Consider the following 14,478-nt stretch of genomic DNA (forward strand, 5'->3'; position numbering starts at 1 on the left):
ATTTGCCTAAGAGTGTCAACTTGTAACTGAAGTTGCCTAGTATCTTTTCTTCATTGTTACAAAAAATATTATTTTTGTGAATTAATGTTGTTCTTTGTTTGAGTTAAATGAGTATAATAGACGGAGATGTGCATATTTGTTAAAGAACTTATCTCTACTCCCCAACATATGGGTGCATTCGTTTCACTTGAACAAATTAGACTTGATTGAATTTAACATGCTCCAATTTTACCTTATGTTTACCACCTCGAAACCCACGCTCACTCCTTCCTAAACCACCCTGAACCCAACTAATCACCTTGAACCTGAACCCATCCCCACTCATTTTTTGTTTTTTGTTTTTTTTTTTGTTATTAAGATACTAGATTAGACTCGTGCGTTGCACGATTTAATTAATTTTTATTATTATGCATAAAATAAAGTTTTGTCATTTGTGTAAAAAAGAGTGGTAATTTGTTTTTTGTAAGAAAAATGTATAGTGTAGGTTAAAAAAAATGATGACACCACACATAGAAAATGGAGGGAAAATTTTTAATGTTTGATTGACACGTAGGATAATTTAAGAGCTGATGATGTCAGCAATGTTTTGTTTTGGTAGTTAACTAGTTCTTTGCCCGAGCAACGCTCGGATATTCACAGGAATAAAATTATATTTAGATATTATTATAAGTTTGTATTCGTTTATAGATTGTGTATAATTTTAATATTTTATTTATTTAAATTTGTTGTAATTGTATTATTTAGGCTATATATTATTATTTTTTTTGAAAAAGGTTGTTTATTTTATTTTATTTTTTTCATCAATTATCTTTTTATTTTCTAAGGAAAATAATTAAAAAAAAAATTGAAAACTTTTTGGAGGGAAATTTTTTAATGTAAATGTGACACGTGTAATTCTAGAATATTCCTGGTGATTACTTTAGTATATAGTATTGATAGATAGATTACAATAATAAGAATAATTCAGCTTTATTTTTAAAAAAAAAAAAATAATATTACAGTAATTATAATATAAATTATTTTTTTAAAATTAGAATTTGACTTGTCATCAAAACCCAGCTTGATAACCATAGAGGACAGCAATAACAGCTTCGGGATTCGTGTGCTATACAAGCCTCTGATTCATGAGTTACGCCAGTATCGAGGGTATCTTGAGACCCGGATGGAGCCAATATTGGCCTCCATTCGGGATATTCTCCTTTATCGACTTTCAGCTCCAGTTACAGCTCAGCTATTGACTTCCTTCGTCAACACCCCCTACCGGCGTCCCTACTATTGCTCTATCTTCCTGTTGTTGCTCAACTCAGTGACGAATCTAGCATTTTATACAAGTATGTTCAAATGAAATAAAAAACAAATAAATTATATTATAGTTATTTATAAATTAACAAATTACATGAAACATTATATACTAAATGAAGTCATACAATGCACGGTTTGTTTGTATTTTTCAAAAACAAAAATTGTATGAAATACATATTTATCTAATAAATTTTGTAATTTATTTGCTTGATTACTTCTTGAATGTTTTATTATAACATGAATTGTTAATTTCGTTTATGATATTTAGATAAATGCCTAGTATAAAAATATCAAATTTTATATTTATAATTAATTAAATTAAAATTCTTAAATAAATTGCAATATTTTTTTTCATAGGCTAGAAAATTTGTACTAAATATGTATATCTATTTAATAAATTTTGTGATTTATTTGCTTGATTACTATTTGAATGTTTTACTATAACATGAATTGTTAATTTCGTTTTTCATATTTAGATAAAATGCCTAATATAAAAAGATTAAATTTTATTTTTATAATTTATTTAAAATTGAAATTCTTAAATAAATTGCAAATTTTTTTCATTGGCTAAAATATATTTTGATATTTATTTTATTTTATTTTATTTATTAAAATTCTACGTAGCGCTATGAAAATACTAATCTTATGTGGCAAAAATCTTATTGTAGCGTATTAAAAATACTAATTCTATTCTTTAAAAAAAAATACTGATTCTGTATGGTGCACTAATAATTTTTGAAAAATTATACTCCTATTGCACAATAAAATATCTGGAAAAAACTCTTATATATATATATATATATATATATATATATATATATAAATTAGATTATATTGAACATGTCTTTAAAAAGAAAGTTGCCAATTACTACCGCGTATTAATGTCATTTTGAAAATTACAACCATGAATTAAAAGACTTGTGAATTACTACCGCAATTTTTTTTTAAATAAAATTTAATATTACTATTAGGCTCCATTTTAGACCATTTGTGACGTCACTTTTCCCCTTAACCCACATTTAACCATTAGTTAAGCATTTAAACAATAAAAATAATATTATTATAGTCAAGGATAGTTTGGCTTATAGAGTCGTAGGGAAAAGACAGTGAGCCACTTGCTTCTCAATGTTCTGCAGCAAAAAAATTGGGGTATATTATTCCCCTTCGTGTTGATTCTGGACAAATGAATGAGCCTTCTATATGGAATTGGTGTAATTCTTTGATAGTTTGATGCGTATCAACAAGGATAAGAGCCAGTGGTGTATTTATTGGGTGATTTATGTTGTAGGAATTTTGAAGGGTGGTGTAGGGATTGGTATGGCATGTATGAGATGGCTGACAAATTTGCACCACAGCTGGAGAATACTGCATTAAACGGGAAGAGGTAGCGCACACCACCGATAAACACACATTAGATCAATTCAGATGTTGTCAGCTTGCCACTTTCAACGAAGGCTCTTGCGGCATTGGTGCTGTAAAGAAATATTGTGTTGGGGATGTCATGTAGATTACACTTGCTCAAAGAAGAGGGAGCTTTTGGGATCAAGTAGATATTGCAAGGGCGTTGGGCCGCTGGCAGCCTGTCATAGTGTCACGGTCCGGGAGTTTGGACCCTGAAACGTCCGGCGCGCTCTAGCCTTTTGGCTGCAAGAACGATAGCCTCGTGCGGAAGAGGGGTTTGTGAGCACAAAGCACAAGCGGGCAATAGAATCTTATGAGCACTCGCGTCTATTTAGGCTACAGAGAGCTGGTGGTCGGGGCTTGTGACGGCCGATACTTCAAGACGGGGACAAGACGGACACTAGGTAAGCAACTAAAAACATCTAATACATCAAAAGGAGTTAGATTCTAACCATAGCCTTATTAGTTCCTTCGCCTTGTTATTCCTTGATTCCTTCAAAGCTGGACTCTGCTACAACATGTAATTGAATGCAAGATGTAATGGCCATTTCAAAAGAAAATTGATTCTAGATAGTATTGTTTGAGACCTTTTTAAGCTTGGTGCTCCTCCCATTTAAAACTGGAAATGGTAGCTCATAGTTTAGCAAGCTTAACGCGGATTATTAAGATTAGTGAGTGTGGATCAAAGTTCCCAAGAATTTGGATAGTGTGACAGGCAGCTTAAAAGTGCAAACAATAATAATACTCCGTAATAATTATAATAATAATAAATAAATAAATAAATAAATAAATGAAAGCAGGCTTGTCTTTCAAAAGAAAAGAAAGCAAATGAAATAATCGACAAAGGTAAAATGAGACTTTTATTTAAAGGCAAAGTTAAAGAAATAAAGTGTAACTTTTATTTTGGGAAAAAGACTAAAAGAGTACTAGAATATTCTAGTTAATCACCCAAAGAATCAGCTTAAACAGTGAAAACAAATACTTATTGAATATCCAGAAGCGCATCAACTTTTACATATACACTGAAAATATACAATCCTACTGCTATTAGGCAACTTATTTTGCAAACTAGAGAGATTGTATCGATGTTAGTGAATTCGCCGAGAATGTTCCACAGCCCACCACCGTTCCACAGTAATTGCCTTCAGCCGTATAAACCATGCTGTACAGACTGACCATGTCCGAACCAAAAGAACAAGTGTGAAGGCAACTAATTTTGGGACTCAATTTTAACCAGTGTCGACAAATAGTGAACCAAACCAATAAGCTTTTCTTTTCCCTTGCTTAAATACAAATGTACTATCTGCATCTCTACACCTTGGGCTAGCAAAAATAATAAATTTACAGGTTAGTACGTATTTGTCAGTCAGACCTCTCAAGTTCTTCAAATCTTCTGGTCCATTCCCGTTCTTCATAGTCTTGCTCATCTAGACCCATTTCTGTGCTGTATACAATCCTCTCCTTACCAATGAATGTTCTTTGTGCCATGTCCCTAGCACTCAAAAGCTGAATGATAATCATGTTAGCTTGTGGAAAATAAAAATTAAACAAGTTAATAGTAATAATCACATCAGTGAGCCAAGAACTAGGAGGCAAAACTAAACATGTAAATTAACACAGGAGCTTAGAACAGGTGAAAACTGAAACATCAAATAGCCAAATATAGTTCTGCAGAAGCAAAATCATAAAGTTGCTAAAGTAATGTTTTGATTGCAACATAAGTAAGAAACACGGCGTGATATGATTGTGCTAGATCAAAAGACTTCACAAAATCTAATAAAATAGTAACATCTGAAAGCCCTTTAGATACTCCTTCTGTCCTCAAATAATCTTCTTGTTAGATTTGGAAACACATATTTGGTAAAATGCGGTCAAAGTGTGAGGGAGAGAGAGTTAGGGGAAGGCTCCACTTCACACGAGTTGAGTGAAAAAAAATTCAATTTTAGTAACAAGAAGATTATTTAAAAACATCCTTAGATAATAAATTGAATATAGGCCGATTACTTGTGGCAATATAAATTATAGAACAATCCAACAAAGAATCCTAAATAGCATACTCCCTCCATATTTTAAGACTTGCTCCACTTTCCTTTTGTAGCCAATTTTTATTACTTGCTTCATTTACTTTTTTGAAAACTTTTAATAATATTTTACTATTATTCTCCCCACTAGTAATCCCCTCATATCATAATTTAATATTTTTCATATTCTCTCTCCTCCCCACTTATACTCACTTTTTTTTAGATTTATTTTACTCTTCAACTAACCCCACTTCCATCATATTTTATTACTTACTACCAGATTTCCTAAAACTCCGCGCATGGAGAAATGGAACAAGTAATAAAATACAAAAGGTGTAGAAAATAAACATTGAACTAGGACACCTAACAATAATAAAATACATCTTATTTCTACACGTAAATTTTAAGTATGTAGGGACAAGTAAAACCATGTAAAACTAATAAATCATTAAAGGAAATGACTTATCCTAACTAGACTAGGCCTACTGGCCTAGTATTTTCCTAGAACATCAAGTGTCTTTTTACCACCTAATTACCCTCACATCATAATAGATATATAACTAATATAACCAACCCAAAACAACAACATATAGGTCACTTTAAAAAGATGACGACTTTAATTCTTTAGCGGAGCCACTCAAATTCATATCAAGAAGCATATCCGCATATGTAACCATTAGAATTTAGAGCACAAGCATACTAATAAAATCAACAACTCTAAGGCTATTAGCCTCTCATAGCATAAGAACATGAGGAAAGAGAGTTATCATTAGTGTAATCTACAAGAAGGTTTTTAAATGTTGTCCTTGACTTTTGTGAAAGTCAATGTTGAATAAACGAAGCAAAATAGGCTCTTTGTTAGTAGTCTGGTAACTAGTATTAGGCCAAAGCAATGCCTCCACTCAATACTTTGAATATTATCTATAACTATTACTAAAACAAAAGTTGCTGACATCATCATTGTCCACATGGCAGAATGTCCTGCATTGATCCACAAGGGCCATTGTGGTGTTTCTATAGAATAAATGGGGCTACTGTGGTGGCCCTATGCTGGCAGAAAAGGTTCCTATAGCAATTAGCAAAGCACCTCATCTCAGAAAACCTTTAATAATCAGCAAATTTAGCCAATTTTCACCTAATTTCCATCTTTAACAAAAAGCAAGGTACCAAGAGTTCCTAGATAAAGTACAAGAGCTTCTAGATAAAAGTTTGTCAAGAAGATGCAGAAACACTCCCACAGGCACATTCCTAGGGGGGTCAAGAAAGATAGCATAGAAGATTTTAGAAAACACTTCATGAAATTACTGAGATCTTCCACGTTAAATGATAATTTCAGCAAAACCATCTAGCAACGACAATTCAATAAAGATTATGATTGAACATGTGCACTGGAAAACTTACCTTGCGTCTTAGAGATAGATCAGGTGATTCAAGAGCCCGAGCTCGTAGTTTTCTCACTTGATTCCGTTTTTCTATTTCAGAATTTTTCTTGAGAGTTAATAACCAGCGAACCAAGGGTATTGCAAAGAAAGAGCCAGCATAAACCTACAAAGTTTACATTGAAAACAAACATATACTATTACAATAGAAAATTCCTCAGATCAACAAATTTCACTCAAGCAGATTTACTAATGTCAGGTGTAACTGGATTGATTGAGAGTTCAAGACTACCAACCAAAGGATATGTAAAAGATATTTTGCACAGTGTAGAGATGGAGAAAGGGAATCTAAAGCAGGTGAACATGCTAGAGACAAGTCATGAAAGTGTATGCAGGTAAAGCAAAAGATAGTCAAACACCCAGAAGGATTTTATCTGTTCTTTATACAAAAAATCAATAAACACAAGTAATGAATATTAGAAAAATTAGATATCATATAATGTGTAATGTAGTTTTAGTAATTCAGCCACCACATGAAGACCCTCACAAAGAAGGTGCACATCCACAGAATTCCCTCTTCATTTTTCTTTTTTTGTTTGTGTGTGTGTGTGTGAGGTGGAGACGGGTACTTGGAGGCCAAATGAAAATTAATGTTCAGATAACTGGGTAGATATTCAGCAAAGGGATAAAGTCTGCCTTTCAAAGAGAGGTAAATAAGGAGGCAGATAGTTTCTTACATATGCATATGTTCCAACAGAATTACTCATAAAAATATCTTCCAATGGCCCAAATGAATATTTCAAAGCATCAACTGCAATCAGCAATTACTACTAAGTACTATAGAAGAAGATCAAGACAAACCTGAAGCGCAGGCAACAATGTAGAAGCTAATGAGAGGAATCCACTAGGTTTTACAGCCATGTCCCTTAATTTAAAAATAATATTGGAAGACTAGAAGTTAGAAAATGAAAATTAATTCAAAGAAGAGAAAACAATATTTTGATAGAGCCATACTTAAGCATGGTACTAAGAACAACCACTCCAAACAAATTCAGTCCACCCAATCCAATGACCATTGCTCTCTCGGCAGCACTGGTTTTGCTGCAAGTAATCACAATGAAAAACTCAAATAACTGCCAAACAGGCAGGGTAAGGCATCAGGTCCTCAACGCTAATGAAACATACCTGAATTGCCACTTATTTTCTTTGAAGAACTTTTGTATACCCTCCATAATTGATGATCGTTTGCCAACATACTCTCTCCTTCCAGTCCTTGTTGAGGAAGCAGTTCGCTGAAGTGATGGAAATCTGTATAATATATTTCCCTGCAAATGAACAGAAAAGTTGCAAGATAATTGATAAAATACCATAAGTCCAATGACACAAATGAAACCTACACCTAGCTTGGGTTATGCAAGACACCAAATGTATAATGCCTCTTTGCACAAAAACAATGAGACTCTCCTACCCTGAACCTGACAAAAGTCAGAATAGCATAGAGACCACCTCCATCGGCTCCATTAGACCCTTAATCCAAAAGGTAATCTAATTGCACCACTACTTCAAACCTAATACATAGCAATTTAGCTAGACATTTAATTTTTATTGATTATGACCCAAACGTGAATAATCACACGTTAAGACACTAATCAAATTAATTAAGAGCAGATGGATTCATGTGGGTTATGGTTTTCTGTTTTTGTGCTTATTTTCGGCCTATTTCTTTTTCTATTTTCGGAGTGTCATCCTTAGGATTTAACCTAGCCACTGTTATGCAATCTGTAGTTCTGTACTATCTTCAAGATCAATTGAACTTTCCTCTTGTGTATCTGTAGATGTAGCTAACTCATCGATAGCGAACCACGTATTCTTTAATCTTTCTTGCATTTGTTATAACAATTAGAGAGCATGAATGGGTAAATGGGATGATTTTTGGGTCAAGAAGATTGATGACAACTGTCTAATTTTGACCTTCCAATTCAAGTACATAGTCCCTATATAACCCAATTTTAGCCTATGCATTTATCACTTCTCTGCATAGGTGAAAAGTATGTTCCTTCCAATTTCAAACCTTTTATTAAAGGTTTTATTAGCTCTTTTATTCAACGTCTTAAACGCATTTTTAGAATCAGGATTACATTCAACAAGCAACTGCCTTCTCTCAATCTAATTTATCTATCCAAGTAATCCAACTTAGTAAATGTTGTCATTTCTCTCTTTGTCAACATTAAAGTTGTGAAATACACACATGCTTAAGTCCCAATGCACCTTCCACAAAAGAGAGTTAAGTCCACGGTTGCAAGAGAGAAAGTGCCCCCAGAAAAAACCAGGTACATTAATGGCATTAATCCATGCCTTTAACAGGTTTGAGATAACTTTTATGGAAAGTGTTTGGACAGTCATACCCTCTAAAATGTGCATTTACTTATTTGCTTTCGTTAATGTTAATTGCCTTTTTTAACTCTTAAGAATAGTGTACAGACATTTATTCCCCTAAAATTATTTGTGTATCTCTCATTAATGTTGTCAACAACTAAATTTGTGACATAAAGCCAAAACGAAATAGCTCCCCAGCCATGGCTAGCTATCATGGTAGCAATTTTATAAAAACAGCACAGCTAAACTGTCAAATATAGAGTAATAATAAAGGGGGAAGACAGCAATATGAGTTCAAAATTCAAACCTCTTCATCTACTTCTGGCTGACCATCAAACCGTAGAAGCACGGGTAATATATACGAGTCATCACTCTGAAAAGACAACGATAAAAGCTTAATCATCAACAATATGGTAAGTAGCAAAAGTTTATTTAGATAGAAAAAAAATGCCTCAGCAAGTTAGAAAATTCACTGCATGTGCTCAAAGGCTCACTATTTTACTGAATAAACAATATAGCATATACACGGCAAGTATTTTAAAAAATTTAAGAAACAAAGCCTGGAACCTATTATCTTTTTCAAATGATAAGCAGACAAAACCACTGGAAGAAGTTTTCAACATTATAACTCTCACATCAACAATAACTCTCACATCAAAAACCAAAAAAAAAAAAAACTGGAATATAATTATATGAAACCTGTGTTTGTTTATTGGTTGGTTTGGCTGTTCGAACTGCTGAGTATGGATCTCAAGCCTTTTCACTAGAGATATCTTCTTTACTGTAAAAAGGTGTTCTGACTTTTGGGTTCAGAGATAATTTCACATGCCCAAGTCCCACCACATCTTAAACAGTCTCTTCCCCTTTAACTTTCCCCTTCTTATCTTTCCCACAATTACTTTTCTTTGTCAAGATTTTTTTAAGAGTTTAGATTCCATACATGGCATTCAGAAGGCACAGCATACACAGCAAGGCAAAAATATCCACCCAATCAATTCCAGCCTCCAACTTTGATCTCATTGAAGAGTTTCCGTGTATTCAATTCCTCTTTCCATTCCTAACACAAAAGACTCTTACAAGAAGTATACAACTATACTAAGGTACTAACGATTGTTTGCCCTAATAATTTTTGTAAGCAAATGATATATATGCAACAGTGAATCATTTTGATGGGGGGAGGTAGGAAAATGAAGGAAGGTGTATGGCTGTTTGCCCGTATAATTTTTGTTAGCAAATGATAAAAATTGCAGCAGTGAATCATTTTGATGAGGGAGGAAGGGCAAGAACTGTATTGATAACAGAGATTCCATGAAGCATAAAAAGAAACGTTTAGGAACATATGATTTTCAAAGTTTTTAAGAAACAGAATTTCAGGTTACTAACTTGAAGGTCCTGATTTTTAAGTTAGATAAATACAGATAGAGTAACAACTTTCCACTGAGAGGAACATGATCACGCATGGCCATTTTGATTACATGAGCCTTAACTATTCAGGAAGAAACTATTTCCAGAATTAAGTGTCACCAAAACAAAACTTTACTGAAATCCAATACTCAAATAAACGATACAGGAGGTTTCCTTTTCATTCTAAGTGATACCTTTTATATAATTTAAGAGTCGTTTTCCAACTTTTAACCACAACACTCCAAACCTCCAATTCTCATATCTAAACGCTCCCTTCATTTTTTTTTTTTTTTTCAATAACCTTTAAATAACTTCCACTTCTCCCAAAAAAAAAAAAAAAAAAAAAAAAAAAAAAAAAAAATCTTTAACTTCCAGTTCTATAATCGTAAATATATATCACGTGCATTAGCACGGATACACTCTAGTGTTAGACAAAATGTAAGTATTTAGTATTCAATGTCTTTGTTTGCCTGAGACATCATTATCTTCACTAATCTAATTTTCATTAAAAGCTTCTTTCATAGTTTCATCTTAAATTAGAAAATTGGGACATGATGCATGTCAAGATCTTATCCAACAACAACAACAAATGAACACCCAGGAACCAACCTCCTCTTCTGTCAGTACATCCAGATATGGTGCAAGTTCTTCAGCTGTAATCACTCCACCATTTGACGCTATGTACTGTCCTATCTGCCAAAATCATGAAATTGTAACATTAAAGCAGTAATAAGATGATCACATGAAAACATATTTACATTAAATGAAACAATTGGACTAGCATATATTTTTACTTTAAATATGACCAGTATACCATCAATGCAAAGAGGACACTCAGGATAGTAGAAAAATTGAAGGTTGAGTCACAGGCAAAAGGGTTAGGTTTTGCAAGGGCAGAGAAAGAGGAAATGAAAATGAGAACAAAACAAAGCACTGAATATCTACTCACTAACAAGTTCATCCATTAATTTGCTGACTTGCTGGCATTAGTTCAACAACACTTTATACTACGATTCATAATTCATATCATCACCGTGATAACAATCTTGGCCTTAAACCATGTCTTAACCAAATTTTATAGGTTTTTGAGCTTACTGCAACCAGGACATTAGCCAACAACAGCCTCAAACCATCTGTGTTGCCTGTGAAAGTTGTTCTGCGACTGTTTCATGATTGCAACAGCAACCTATATTTTTGTCCATGATCATTACTATGAGAAGATACTGTTCATTACTTATTTACCAGATTATTCAGATCTTATTTACCTTATCAGAGAATGATTTGGGGTTGAGAAGTAACTAAGCTGAGAAGGTAAACCCTATGACCTTAGTAGCTTGGCCTCTTCTCAAACAAGTCCTAATTATTTGATCTTGCATCAAAGATCTTGCTTTATAAGTTATGCTGCTAAAGTGCTAGATGTATCCTCCATTAAGACAAGAAGTTTGACAGATTGTACTATAAAATAACTGATTTTCTTTTGACTTTTTTTAGTATATTCTGCAATACTTGCATCAATCATTCACAATATATCTTGTAGACGTAATGTTTGGTGTGGTTGGTGTCTATACAAATTCATTCAGTACAAATGTCATATTTCAATTGGTGTGTGTGTGTGTGTGTGTATGTCATATTTCATTTGGTGTGTAAGTGTGTGTGTGTGTGTGTGTGTATCTCATATTTCATTTGGTGTGTAAGTGTGTGTGTATGTCATATTTTATTTGGTGTGTGTGTGTGTGTGTGTGTCATATTTCATTTGGTGTGTGTGTGTGTGTCATTTTCATTTGGTGTGTGTGTGTGTGTCATATTTCATTTAATTGTGTGTGTGTGTGTGTGTGTGTGTATGTGTGTGTGTGTGTGTGTGTGTGTGTGTGTGTGTGTGTGTGAGAGAGAGAGAGAGAGAGAGAGAGAAGCATTTACTAGTCTGACAGGAAGGAGTAGCAGCTCAGAACATGGATAACACGGCATAAAGCTTAGAAAGCAACTGATTACTAGATGCAATGCTAAAATATTACCAGCTTCCACCTCTCTTCTTCAATTCCTTGGTTTGGATCACCATCACCAAATACAAATGAGAAAACCTACAGCATAGCATCATGTCAAATAATTTAATGCTCAAACCCCTCTCCCCCAAAACATAAAGATGAAATATTTTCCACTATCAAAAAAGTGAATCATTATTCTGACTCACAGACTCAATGAAGTTCATGCCTTCACTATTCCCTCGTCTTTGAGTTCTCCTATAGTAATTTATATCAGTGTACCTAAAAGGAAAAATGGAAACAAGAATCTCAAAAAAAAAATTCACCAGAAACAGACAAGTCTGAGATTTCTCAAGATAAAACAGATAGCAAATAAAAAGGGACATTCTCAGGGAAACTTTTCAACAAACATACTTCTTCAAGAAAAGTCTTGAGAATCTTAAATAACCAAAAACAGATGGGAATTTATCAAAAGAAAACATTGAGCCATGATCCAAAGTTATTCTTGTTCAACTCATAGGACAACAAGAAAGTACTCCATAACAATAAAGCATAATTATTTGAAAGAACAAATCTTTACCAAAATAAATCTGCTGGGTTAATAAAGAAGCTGATATTTGGACCCGAACTAAATGATCTACCTCCTCGCCTCTTACGACTGTCGTCTTCACTGTCAAAACCAGTATGTATAGGAAGTTCATAAGATCATGGTACTAGATTTAAGGATGACAATATGACAATCACTTGTGGACATAACATTGAAAACATACCTTCCACTTGAGGCAGCTATAAGAATTGCTGTAAACACAAGAATAATTGAAGCAATTAATGTTGTCCCAAATGAAACCCTTATAAGATATTCAGCTCCAGACTGCCAAAAAAATTAGCAGAGGTGTTGACAAGAAGAAAAAAAATCCAAAGAATAAACCTACGTAATCATTGATTTTCATGATAATTAAAGAGAATTATACCTTCGCCTTATCAGCCCAGGGTTCAATTTTCATCCTGAAGGATTTCCCCACAAGCCTTGAACGATAATCCTTTGGGAAAACATAGAGAACATCACCTTCATCTGAGACCTATTAAGCACTTGCAATGAAAAAACTGAATATCAAGACCTATAAATGCCAAGACAAGCAAATAAGATGACTTTCACAAAATATTAGGAAAATTAAATTGTGGAATAGCTAGGAATATATCACACGGAAAGATGAAGAGGTACAAATGAATCAACAAAAAGTACTTTCAATTGAACTCTCTAATCCAGCTATGCTGGGATTATAAAGGACAAGTAGCAGTGCAAACTGCAAAGCATATAGTTACCAACAACCGAACAGGTAACTCATACTTACAGCAACGAAAACAGGTAATTGAGGATTTAATTAGGCAGTGAAATTTGCATCAAATATAACTGTTCTTCATACATGGAGTGGCAAATTTTGATAAAGCATTAAATACCTAGCTGTCCAAAGAAAACAAGAAATCAATCACACCGTTTTGATACCTCCGGCTCCTTTAAGCTTAGAGAGTAATGTACTGACATCGCCTTGAAGTAGTCAGGCTAGTCACTTACGCACCTGTACTGACATTGCCTTAAGAAATAGACTTTACAAATTTTACTAATTGCTTTAATCAATTGCTTGAACTCATCTAGTCAATAGTAATCCGAACTACGACTGAAAAATCTCCTTTGATGTTTTCTAGTTCGTAGTCTCCTACCATCATTATGCGCGGCTGGTAATAAACTGATAAATCACCAATGGTGTAAAGCAAACGCACAAAAGTTCTCGCAATTTCTAGTTTTACAATCACCTATTAAATTCAACTTTCTAATTTAACATCATATAATGAATAATCTTACAATTACAAACAACTAGCCTCAAAATTTATATGCCACAATTTAAATATATCATTCAATCAAACATTCAAACCAACAATTTAACAGATTAATGATTACAATAAAACAACTGGAAAATTAATTTAACTTCAAAATCAAATTCATATTCATGATTATACCTCTAAGAAACCCTCGGTATCAGCAGCAAGTGCTTGCAAAGCCTTTTGAGCTTCATTCAACTTAAGCCCAGCTTTGCTAGCAACATCACCAATGGTGACTCTTCCTCCAGAAGAATCAATGGCGTCCATAGCTCGCTTTCGAACATCGGACGGAAGCTTATCGCTCTCCACCAATTTACCCGGCTTAAACGACGTCGCAACATCGATGCTACTGCTGCTAGCTCTAATAGTCCTGATTCTAACCCTAGAATTCTTCCTCAGAATTGGCAATGGTAAGTTGAATCTTTGAAAGGAAGGATGGTGGTGCTTGAAGACGACATTAATGGCGGAGGAAGAAGAAGAAATGGGATTGATTGAGAAGTTTCTGGAGAGAGAAAAATGGCGGGATTTGGGAGTTGAAGAAAGACAGATTGAAATCATGGATGTCATTTGTAAGGTTGAATGAAGGAGAAAAGGGTTTGGTTTACATTACAGGTGCTTTTGAAGGTTTATTATTACAAAGTTTGAGTTGAGTTTGGATTTTTTGTTGGAAGTGTGATAATTTCATGATTTGGAGGTGAGTGGTTCACAAAGAGAAGAGTAGCCACTTTGAATCTTTTC

General features: G+C 33.7%; 1 protein-coding gene across 1 annotated transcript; it reads right to left on the reverse strand.

Annotated features, from left to right (window-relative positions):
* Positions 1 to 3,953: 3,953 nt before the first annotated feature.
* LOC145617355 (uncharacterized protein At5g03900, chloroplastic-like) lies at positions 3,954 to 14,478 on the reverse strand. Its single transcript, XM_081672047.1, has 13 exons — positions 13,879 to 14,478; positions 12,834 to 12,941; positions 12,633 to 12,733; positions 12,443 to 12,532; positions 12,072 to 12,144; positions 11,896 to 11,961; positions 10,493 to 10,576; positions 8,787 to 8,852; positions 7,289 to 7,428; positions 7,118 to 7,204; positions 6,965 to 7,028; positions 6,126 to 6,269; positions 3,954 to 4,209 (listed from the first exon to the last, which is right to left on the reverse strand). Exons 1-13 carry the CDS (start codon positions 14,305 to 14,307, stop codon positions 4,066 to 4,068), a joined length of 1,596 nt encoding a protein of 531 aa, XP_081528173.1. The 5' UTR covers positions 14,308 to 14,478; the 3' UTR covers positions 3,954 to 4,065.

The sequence above is a fragment of the Chenopodium album genome, chromosome 26 (genome assembly GCF_948465745.1).
Source record: "Chenopodium album chromosome 26, dcCheAlbu1.1, whole genome shotgun sequence".
Taxonomy (NCBI): Eukaryota; Viridiplantae; Streptophyta; class Magnoliopsida; order Caryophyllales; family Amaranthaceae; genus Chenopodium; species Chenopodium album.